Raw genomic sequence first — 11,883 nt, forward strand, 5'->3', positions numbered from 1 at the left:
ATAACCCATTTGTTTTTCTCTTCCATTTTTAGGTGTCAGGTTGGAGCTGGTCTTGAAAATTTGGAGGCCATAATAATGGCTAATCTGGACTCTAGGCCTGATTTTGTATTGAATACTGACACTTGAGGATGGTGCAACTAGGTTCCAGTTTCACATTCTATCTTCCTGTCGTTTTCATATTCCCGTATTTTTAGGATAACTGTCAGGACTAGTCATTGTTAGATATATTTCGAACTTCTCCAGATAAGTTTGGAATTCTAGTGGACCACCACAAGCTGCCTGCTGCGTGTTTTTGTATAGTCCAGTAGCTAAGAACAGTTTTTACGGAATTCTTTCAGTCAGTGTGGTGATAGGGAAATGTAAGGTTCAGCAGAATATTATCCCCCAGAAAAAATGAATTCCACTCTTCTACTTAGTAGACCTTAGCAAAAGAAAAACTATATAATTATGACTATTGCTAATATTAGATTTTGAATGTCATCAAAATTTTTGTGGAAATATGTTTTCTATCTTGCTACCTAAATACCTACTTAATAATCTTCAACTGTCTCTTTGTCCACAAAGCCTGAGCTATGTATTTGTCCCTTTCCATAAAGGTTGTTGAACCCTGGCTAAAGCATGAGGAAATTACTTCCGATGTTATTTCAGCTTTGTTCCTAAATAAATTATGTTACCTAAGAACAACAATTCCTACTGGCAACCTGTTCTAATCATAGGCAATAGATATTGATATTGAAAATATTTTCAAAACGTTCCCCAAGATGGCCTTTAGATTTATAAGTAACCATCCTCGGCAGTCATTGATATGTGATGAGGCTGATTCCATGAAACAAGCCAGAGTTTTCCTCATTTATGTGACATGCAATCTAGTATATTTTATAGATGCATTGATTTTAATGTCATAAATCAAATTATGGGCATTTGCACACATGTGCATATTTTCCGTGACCATTCATTAAATGATCTATGAGCTGAAATTTTCAGGAATGGTCTGCTATCCTTAAGTGCTCAAGTCTTTAATCTCAGATTAAAAACTCCATCTATTCACTAATTTAGTAGCCTTTACTGATTAAAAAGTGTGTTGTCTTATATTCACTGAGAAGTATGCTGTCACAAGCACACAAAAAAACATGTGCCCTTTTTACAGAGAAAAATTTATAATAACACATAGCTTTCATAATAAAGTTCAACATCTTTGCAGAGTGTCTATGGCTATTCCTTTTTTGTTCTTTTCAAGTATAACTGACACAAAATGTGACATTAGTTATGGGTGTACAACATGGTGATTTAGCACGTCTATACCTAATGCTATGCTCACAAGTGTATCTACCATCTGTCACCATACGAGCCTATTACTGTACCCCCGACTATACTCCTGATGCTGGACCTTTTATCTGCCTAACTTGTTCATTCCATAACTGGAAGCTGTATCTCCTGCTCGCCTTTCACCTATTTTGTCCTGTGGGGCCATTCTTGATATTCACATTGCCTTTGTCTCTGCAAATTGTATCTTACATTAAAACAAACAAACAAACCCTGTGCATTTACATGCCCATCGTTTGTACTATAAGTTTGATTTTCATCTACCTGACGTGGTGTGTCCCTACTTGGTCAATCATTCATGATTCCTTAAGAATCAGATTTCCTAACTAAATACCGAGAAGCACAATTTTCACTCTCCTGCTTACTACTTTCTGTTGGACTTCGGTATTTCATTCTCTCTGCTAATGGGCAGTGTCCCTGAAAACCACCACAACTTCTCTCTCACTTGCCCTTCTCTTTCTTTCTCTCTGTTTCTCTTCCAGAAATACAAGGATATGTTAAGCAATGTGTCAAATCCCCAGTCTGTCAATATTCCCTAGTGTAATAATTACAATTTTGTGATTTTATTTTACTCTAAGATTTGTTTTTTAGTTGTCTATGTATTTATTTTGAGAGTGAGAGAAAGGGAGAGAGAATCTAAGCAGGCTCTGCGCTGTCAGCACAGAACCTGATGCAGGGTTCAAAGTCATGAACTGTGAGATCATGACCTGAGCTGAAATGAAGGGTCAGAAGATTAACCGATTGAGCCACAAAAGAGCCCCTGTAGTTTGATTTTAAATTGCTGAATCAATAAATAAGCAACAGAGCTGTACTGATGTGGGGGTTCCTCAGTGGCTCAGTTCGTTGAGTCTGACCCTTGTCAGCTCAGGTTGTGATCACATGGGTTCTTGGAATCGAACCCTACCTCAGTACTGTCAGTGTGGCACCAACTTAAGATACTCTCTCTCCCTCTCTCTCCACCTTGCTTTCTCTCCAAAAATGAATAAATAACATTTAATTAAATAAGAAAGAAAGAAATGTCTTGATGTGTAAAATGGAACACTTCACTTCTCATGATTTTTTTTTACCTGTAAATTCCTGAATGACTCTGGAGATGTACTGAAATTTTTGTATTATTATCTCATTGCATCCATAAGTGTTTGGTTTTTATTATTTACATGTTTGTTTGTTTGTTTGTTTTGACACAGCATGGTTTCAACACAGTTTCTCAAAAAACATTTTTTAGTTGACTAAGAAGTTTCAAGACAGACCAACAACTTGTTTTCACTGAGTACCTGGACACTATAGACAAATGGTTTTGGATGCATTTAAATTCAGCGATTGATGCATATATGTGAGTCTCTAGAAAATAATTCTTAGAGGAGGAGGCTCAACCAGGGACTAAAAAATAAAACAGAAAGGTGTCTGAGGGGCTCAGTCAGTTGAGCGCCCTACTCTTGGTTTCTGCTCAGGCAACAATCCAATGGTTTGTGGGTTTGAGCCCCACATTGGGCTCTTCACTGACAGCAAAGAGCCTACTTGGGACTCTCTCTCTCCCTCTGTCTCTGTGACCCTCTTCCACTCTCTCTCTTTCTCTCAAAAGGAATAAGTAACCTTTATGAATGAATGAATGAATGAATGAAATGATGAAAACAATGTATGTTCACTAATTTGGTCTTATGTTCCTTGTTCTCATGACCCAGTAGCATCCAAAAACACACTGACTGATATTTGTCATGGGGTATGATGAGGTGAAAACCATAAAATGCCGACAACTTTAAGAAAACAAATACGCAAAACTGAAGCATTGCAAATAATGTGGCCTTTTAACTATTATATTTAATTTTGAGAGATTGTTACTATTGCATAATGGGGAAGGCTGAAGATGTTAATCACAGTGCATTTTATGAAGAGAACATCTTTACCACATGAATGCGGATCTGCTTGGTCTTGGCACCGTAGACAAGTGGATTGAGAAATGGGGGGACCAGCAAATAGAGGCTAGAAAAGAGGATGTGGATATAAGGGGGAACATGAGCACCAAACCTATGTGTGAAGAAGGAGAAGAAGGCAAGGAGGTAGAACTGGAGGAAGACACACATGTGAGCGATGCACGTATTGAATGCTTTCAAACGAGCCTCCTTCTGGGGCAAACGAAAAACTGTGAAAAAGATCTGTGCATAAGACAAAGTGATGAATATGAGGTCGAACCCTGCAACTATAAATGCCACAAACAAACCATAGATTTTGTTGGCCCGCACATTTTCTGCAGCCAGTTTCACAATGGCCATATGCTCACAGTAGCAGTGGGAGATGATGGTTGTATGGTAAAACTGAAACCGACATTTTATCAGTACTAAAGATGGGGCTACGAGAAGGGCAGCCCTGAGTGTTACCAAAGCCCCTATTTGGGTGACTAGGCGGTGGGTGAAGATGGCAGAATGTCTTAGTGGATAACAGATGGCCACATAACGGTCCACAGCCATGGCCAGAAGGATGCCTGACTCTATGCCTTGAAATGTGTGGATGAGCCCCATTTGAAGCAAGCAAGAATCAAAATAAATCTCTGGCACATGAAACCAGAAGATTCCAAGCATCTTGGGCACAATGCTCGTGCCAAGGACAATATCTGTGACTCCCAGCATGCCTAGAAAAATGTACATGGGCTCATGGAGGCTGCGCTCTGACCTGATGATGATCAGAAGCAAGGAGTTTCCAATGATGGCAGTGAGATACATGACACAGAATGGAATCCCAATCCAGCACTGCACAGTCTCTAGGCCTGGGATCCCTATCAGTGTCAACACAGAAGGCCTGAAGACTGTGATGTTGGAAACGGACATAATGTCCTCCGGCCTCCAGATGAAAATGAAAGAAGGTTCTCAGTCAGTGGCACTCTTCTTTTCTACTCCTGTTTTTATCCTGTCATCATAGCAAGTATCTCTGATTTTGGCAGAAAACCTTAAGATCATATCATCCATCTCATTTACATTATTGAAGGGGAAAGATAGATCCATAGATACACATTGCTGTGTTCAGGAAGGACATCCACGAGTAGTGTAGCACAATAAGAAGTTATGTAGAAGGCAAGTCAACTGCATTAGATCCCTCAGATCATCTGCATAAGGGAATCGCCTGCTGATCTGTTTGTTATTTCCTTCTGGGCCTATGGACAAAAGAATTATACCTGTTTAATTTGCGTATAAAGGGCATTTCAATCAGAGTTTGATGAATCTCTACTTATCCCATGTCCCTGCTACTCAACAGTACTATTATTTTCTGTTGTCTCTAGGTCTGTAACTGTCAGTGTGAACCAGAAAATCTCTGACCGGTACATTCATATTAAAGCTCCTTATTAAAGAACAGAGAGGAACAGCTGAAATCCTAGTGTGAAATATATATAGATATCTACATCTGTCTATAGTTTTTGTGTCTATGTAAGAGCATGTCCTTTCAAAAGAATGTGAAGGAAAAGCTTTGGAAAAGATGATCTAATTCAATGTACTTTGGTGAGTTCTGAGTCAAAGTTACATGCAAGTTTTACATTTCTAATAAGACTGCATTATGTTTTGTCTATATTATTAACAACTGAAATCCTGGAAATTAGTTGTGTGCTTAAAATAACTGCCATTCTCTAATACACATCACTGAATACCTAGAAGTGAGGAATCCGTAGGAGGCAAGAGGGCTCATTCTTGCTGACTACAGAAGATAGGAAAATGGGTAAATGGGTAACTTGGAAGAATAGATACCAGTTTCCTGGGTCTAATAGTTCATAACTTCCATTAGCATGAGATTTGACCCATAGCTTCATTCATTCTTAATGTATGTCATGTAATGTATGTAATGTAATATAGACCATATGAATGACTGTATCACTTTGGGAGCTCAGACATAGGAAATGTATAGACAATAAAGCGGTGAAAGATAGGTTCCTTAAAAGTGGTCAAATAAAGAAGTAGAAATGCAAGACAAGGAGCAAACCTTGGAATACCACAAATGAGTCAAGACAAGGCTGTAGATTAATTGAGGAACACTTAGTCACCTCTCAATTTACTAATGACTGTCTGAAACCATGGGGTCTTTGTCCTTACATAAAGTAATTCTTGGATCAAGACCATTGTTTTTTTTTAAAAATTCAGTATCTTGAATCAAGACCTTCTCAAGATAAAACAAACAAATTGTCATATCGTAAAGAAAAAATAGGACTCAGTTATTTCATTCTTTCCTAGACACCTCCACCTTTGGTGCCTTATGTCAGCAAGCTCAAGGTCTCTAATCACATACTTATTGTCACCAACTATGCCAGTAATGCAGGAAGAGTTGTGGTTTACATGGCTAACCCTAAAATGATGTAACCCAGTCAACAGGGGCCATTCTATGAAGAAAGTCTGTGTCGGCTGATATATATTTAGAATAGACTAATCAACTAAGTCCTTGATTTCCAAAGCTTTGCTCCCCAATGCTTAATTCTACAGATTCCTAGATCATGGATACTTTCATTAACTTTTTCATCCTAGACTTACTCAGAATCAGAATAGAAATCATTTAGTAACAATCACATTGTCTGACATATTCAAGAGTAGGGAGCTGACATGGGAGCATTACCTGACAGGTACAGATGGTGGGAAGGCAGGTGGGAGAGGACTTAAGTTAGTACAGGGCAGGAGGGATGAAGTGGCTAAGCTGGAAGTGAAACATTGTGGGGTGAACTTGGGGATAATGAGACTTCCTCACCCTTTGTTGTTGGGAGCCAGTTCTGCTCTTACCAGACACCTGAAGACCATGGCCAGTCTTCGTAGCACCATCACTCATTGTTTTCCTCCTCTCTCTTCCTCCTCGTAAGATTCTGGTCTCATTTACTTGCATCTTGTGATGGGCAATGCCTCTTTCTTCCATCTTCACCCTCTGTAACAGCTCTCTTCAACATCATGAACTCTAATCTATTTGCTGCTGGGGCCATCTGCCAATCTGTAGAGATCTGTGGGATAGTCCTTCCTCCTTTCTTCTGTCCCTGCAAAACAGGCATGCTCCCTATTCTGTAAATTTGTTTGAGATCATGTCGGTGTGTTCATCTCCAACAAAATTTGCAGCAAGGTCTGTGCTATTCTGAGACACAGCATAAATTTATTGAGGACAAATTGTAGGAGAAAGCAGTTGGCTGCCAATTGTAATGTTCCCCAGTGAATGTTAGGGAGCAGGAGGTCTGAACACGGACTAATAGATTTCCTAGCCACAAGCCCAAGCCACCAGGGACCCAGCAGCTCATAATAAAGCCCTCCTGGGTCTATCCACACCTAATGTCTCTGAAATCATTTCTACATTGGCAGAACCTCCTGTTCTCTTCTGTTTTCTCCTCAAAGTAAATGCAGAAAAATTAATATATATACATTATATTTTATGAGTTCATTTTCTTTCCCTCTGTCCTCATTATGAGAATATGTAAAGAACACTTAAAGGTAGGCATGATTCTATGCCATGAGTTAAATCAATATCCTTGTGACTCTTCTTTCACTGAGTCTCAAAAGAGAAAATGGTTTATATAATTGCCTGAGGCTCTTTAAATTTCATGTTAAGTGGATTTTATTTTTCAGTTATGAGACCACTTGTGATATGATTGACTAAAAATGAGTTTCCAGGAGTGCCTGGGTGGCTCAGTCAGTTAAGTGTCTCAGTCAGGTCATTATCTCACAGTTTGTGGGTTCAAGCCCCATACTTGGTTGGTGCTGACAGTCTGGAGCCTGCTTCAGATTTTGTCTCCCTGTTTCTTTGCCCCTCCCCCACGCATGTGTGCACGCACACACTCTCCCAAAAATAAACATTAAAAAATAAATAAATAAAATCTTTTTAAAAACGAGTTTTGAGTAGGACTGTCTAGTTTTGAAACCAGATTCTACCATGATTTAACTCTGTACTGAAGGCATTCTAGTAGACTTCTCTATGTTTCTGTTTCCATATCTCTACCTTCATACATTTGTTCTATGGATTAAGACATCTTAGTCTATATAAATTACTTAATATGGTACACTATATACAGCTGTTGTGGAATAAATGCATGGCTTTAATTATGGATGCTTTTGAAGTTAGAATTAGGATACAAGGCTATTACTACCAGGCATTATAAATTTTGGGGGGGTTAATAAAATATTTCTTATTTGAGTTATTTGAGTTTAAGTTATTCCTATATTTGTTCTTCCAGTTGGAGAATATATAAATAATGCTATGGTAAAAAATTAATGCTTATATATTATGTAAGTTTTGGTTAAAAATTTAATGTGTATTTATTCTCTCATACCTTCATTCAATATACATTTATCATTAAATGTGTTATCCAGGTCATTAGCACAGATAAATCAGATGTGATCTATATGGAAGAAGCAGTTGCATAAAGAAAAAATGGAAGGGGAAGCTAATGTGATATATGCTGTGAAAAGTTTAGAAGGGTTATAGGAAAAAAAAGAGAAATGGCCAATGTTCCTTAGTTAAAGAAACTCCTAACTAAATTCTAAAATCTGAATAACAGTCAGGCTAGCAAAACTGTATATGTTTGCATATAGAATAGAAGAAACAGATGCATTGAGCAGTTTATTTTCTGGAAAAAATGCAAGCAATTCAGAGCATCTTGAAAAAAATATTACATAATATAGGGAGATATATCTGTTTTCAAATTTAGAAAGCTAATTGTCATAATTTTCATAAGTGGGATGTATAAATAAATACCAATAAGTGAATGATGAAAAATATCATTCATTTCTCATGAGATTTCATGAAAGATTAAATTGGGAATAAGTACTGATATAAAAGAGAGATCGTATTTCAGAATTATTTACTAGATAATCACTAGGATTGGTGATGGAGTAGGCATACAGTGGAGCCCAACGTCAGAAGCAATGATTATATTTCTGGAATGGACAAGTAAGTGAGTGTTGCATCCTTTACTGAATTAAGAATACTTTCAAGAAAAGAGCTTTTAAAAAAGCTTTATATTGATATCATTCAAAGTGTACAGAATTGTGCAAGAATAGTCCAGATTCAGAAATTGTCTCTATTTTCCACATTTTGCTTTATTATTTGGTAACTAGATAGGTGATAGATGATAGATAGATAGATAGAGAGATAGATAATAGATAGATGGATAGATAGATAGATAGATAGATAGATACATAGATAGATAATCTTTTTCTGCACTATTTATGAGTACTTTGAAGACATGGTTGCTCCTAAGTAATTCTGTTTCTTGACCAAGAACATAGATATTCTAGTGCATTAACTATACTATAACCAAGATCAGATCACCTAATATTGCAATAAAACTATCACCAAATGTACTTGCCATATTCACATGTAGACAATACTCCAAAGAATGACTTCTCCTAGGTATATTTTTTATTCCCCAGAATCCAATCCAGAATCTCACACTGCATTTCATATTGATGTCTCTTCAGAATCCTTTGATGTACAACAGGTCATTAGCAGATCTTTTCCTTCTTTCTGATTGTTTTTTTCATATCTGAGCACTTACTTAGCTAACATTTTAAAAATCGTTTCTTGAATTCTAACATACATACAAAAATCATATGTTGTCCAGCTTAAATAACTGTCACAAGGTAGACGTAAATCAGTAAGTCCCCCATTGAGGAGTACCACATTACTTGCATCCTAGAATGAACCACCTTTCCCCTGTGCTCCTTAACACTCTCCATCGCAGTCGTCACTTCTTCAAGGGAAATGACTATCCTAACTTCTTTTCTTACTGTGGCTTAAAAACAAAAATAAAATGTCAACCCGTGTTTGTAGCTTATCTAATTTGTTGGCCTGTCATTTTTGATTAGGGTCTCTTATGATTTTTTTGTATTTATGTGATCTCAGTTGTAATGTCTCCTCTTTTACTTATGATTTACTTCTATCAGTCTTCTATCGCTCTTCAGGATTAAAGGTTTGTCAACTTTTCTAATCTCTTCAAAATAAACAACTTCTGATTTTTGTAATTTTTTTCCTATTGTTTTTCTATTCTCCACTATGTTTACTTTTGCTGTAATCTTATTTCACTTCTGCTAATTTTGGTTCACTTTGTTCTTCTCCTGCTAGCTGGGTGCAAAGTTAGATCATTTATTTGAGGTCTTTTATCTTTTCAATGCAGACATTTAATGCAGACTAAGACCTATAAACTTCGGTCTTAGTGCTACTTTTATTGTGTCCCCTAGGCTTTAGTTTGTTGTGTTTTAATTTCATTTGTCTCAAGAGATTTTCTACTTACCATTCTGGTTTCTTCTTTAAGCCATTACCCATCAGTTAGTTGTTCAAGACTGTGTTATTTAATTTATATATATTTATGAATATTCTGGTTGGCCTTCTGCTATTGATCTCTACTTTCATTATATGGTAATCAGAAAAGATACACTCATTATCATTGAATCTTCTTTAATATTTAAGACTTTCTCTGTGATCATACATGTAATCTATCCTGGAAAATGTTTCTTGTGTGCTAAGGGAAAATGTGTATTGATGCCATTGGGGGAAATAGTCTGTATGTGCATGTTAGGTCTATTTGGTCAATAGTGTTCAAGTCCTCAGTCGCTAATTGATCTTCTGTCTGGATGCTCTCATACTATTTTCATGTTGCTGTCTTTTTTCCCCTTAAGCTGTATTAACATTTGCTTCACCTACTTGGGTGCTCTGGTATTGAAAAAGAGACATAGCCAGGAGCACATAGCTACGTGCTGGTTTGGCTATTGAAGAATATTGACGTGTGACATGGTCCTTGGATGTTACCAGGAATCAAGATTTGTCTTTCTCACGTTTTATTTCTATGTAAGTCTAAGTGTTGCCAGACAGGAATTTCTAGGCTTAAACAGAACAAACACAAAAGAAAAATGAAAACAATTTGAAATCTCAGCCCAAGAGAACTTTGTTCTATATGTGAGTGACAAACCAAAGTTCCCAGGTATTTCATGAGTTTTTAAATGCCTCCTGCAGTTGTGAGCATCTGAGATTTAGACATTTTTTTAAAGTTTTATTTATTTATTTATTTATTTATTTATTTATTTATTTATTATTTTGAGAGAGAGAGAGCACATGCACAAGCTGGGTAGGGGTAGAGAGACAATCCCCAATGTGCTCTGCACTGAAAGCACAGAACCAATGCCCGCTTGAACTCACAAACCTTAAGATCATGGCCTGAGCCTAAATCAAGAGTTGAACACTCAACCGACTGAGCCATGCAGACGCTCCAAAGTTTGAACACAGACCTCTGTAGAAGATTTGACTTTTACCACATTCATGTTGTTACTTTGAATCAACCTAAAATGTCTGTAACGGGAGCCACTAATGATTAAGGTTTTTTAGGAAGAAACATTTTGAGGACATGGTCACAAATTTGTTTGGTCTTCACACCGTAGACAATGGGGTTGAGAAAAGGTGGGACTAACAGGTAAAGGTTTGATAGGAGGATATGAACATATGGTGGTATGTGAGAACCAAACCGATGTGTGAAGAAAGAGAAGAAAGCAAGGAGGTAGAACTGGAGGAAGACACAGATGTGGGCAATGCAGGTATTAAAGGCCTTGAATCGTGCCTCCTTCTGGGGCAATTGAAACACAGTGAGAAAGATTTGAACATAAGACAAGGTGATGAAGATTATGTCAAAACCTAAGATACTGAAGGCAACAAATAGACCATATATCTTGTTGATCCGGACGTCTTCAATAATAGCTAGCTTCACAACGGCCATGTGCTCACAGTAAGAGTGAGAGATGACCGTAGTTCGGTAGAGTTTCAGACGACATTTGATGAGCATAATGGATGGTCCTATAAGAATGGCAGCCCGGAGTGTCACCCCAACTCCAATGTGAGTCAAGAGTTGCTGGGAAAAGATGGTGGTGTGTCTCAAGGGGTCACAGATGGCCACATAGCGATCTAGGGCCATTGCCAGTAGGATGCCTGATTCGATTGCCTGGAACGAATGGATAAGCCACATTTGTAGCAGGCAGGCTGCAAAGGAAATCTCTGGCAAATGAAACCAGAAGATGCCTAACATTTTGGGAAGAATACAGGTGCTAAGTGCAATGTCTGTGGCCCCCAGCATGGCCAAAAATATGTACATGGGCTTATGGAGGCTGCGTTCATATCTGATGATACCCAAGATTAGGGAATTCCCAATCACAGCGATGACATACATGACACAGAATGGGATCCCAATCCAACACTGCACTGACTGTAGACCAGGAATCCCAATGAGTGTTAGTACAGAGGGCATAAAGACTGAGCCATTGAGGAGGAGCATGATGATTTGGTCAGCAGAATCAAGTAGTGGTTTTGCTGTTTCATCTTCTATACCCTGTCAAGACGATATGAATTAAAAATGAGAAGAAATTACGTTTTTTTTTAGCAAAGTATATTTAGTTAGATAAAACATACACGATCTTCTCTTTCCTTTAGTATTGAAATACTGTTACATCAAACATTTTCTAAGCTTACTTGCATACCATGTTGATTTGATACATTCACATATTGCAATATGAGTGCCATTGTAGTGCTAGCTAATACTCTAAAATGTCACATAATTATGTTTTCTTTTCTGTG

General features: G+C 37.6%; 2 protein-coding genes across 2 annotated transcripts; both read right to left on the reverse strand.

Annotated features, from left to right (window-relative positions):
• Positions 1-3,206: 3,206 nt before the first annotated feature.
• LOC125177050 (olfactory receptor 52A1-like) lies at positions 3,207-4,145 on the reverse strand. The gene has a single exon (XM_047879074.1). The coding sequence runs from the start codon at positions 4,143-4,145 to the stop codon at positions 3,207-3,209; it is 939 nt and encodes a 312-aa protein (XP_047735030.1).
• A 6,488-nt stretch (positions 4,146-10,633) lies between these two features.
• LOC125177041 (olfactory receptor 52A5-like) lies at positions 10,634-11,584 on the reverse strand. The gene has a single exon (XM_047879055.1). The coding sequence runs from the start codon at positions 11,582-11,584 to the stop codon at positions 10,634-10,636; it is 951 nt and encodes a 316-aa protein (XP_047735011.1).
• Positions 11,585-11,883: the final 299 nt, after the last annotated feature.

The sequence above is a fragment of the Prionailurus viverrinus genome, chromosome D1 (assembly GCF_022837055.1).
Source record: "Prionailurus viverrinus isolate Anna chromosome D1, UM_Priviv_1.0, whole genome shotgun sequence".
Taxonomy (NCBI): Eukaryota; Metazoa; Chordata; class Mammalia; order Carnivora; family Felidae; genus Prionailurus; species Prionailurus viverrinus.

Excerpts from the sequence above, each read along its gene's own strand:
- LOC125177050 (XM_047879074.1), bottom strand. The coding sequence starts at position 4,145 with ATGTCCGTTTCCAACATCACAGTCTTCAGGCCTTCTGTGTTGACACTG.
- LOC125177041 (XM_047879055.1), bottom strand. The coding sequence starts at position 11,584 with ATGCTCCTCCTCAATGGCTCAGTCTTTATGCCCTCTGTACTAACACTC.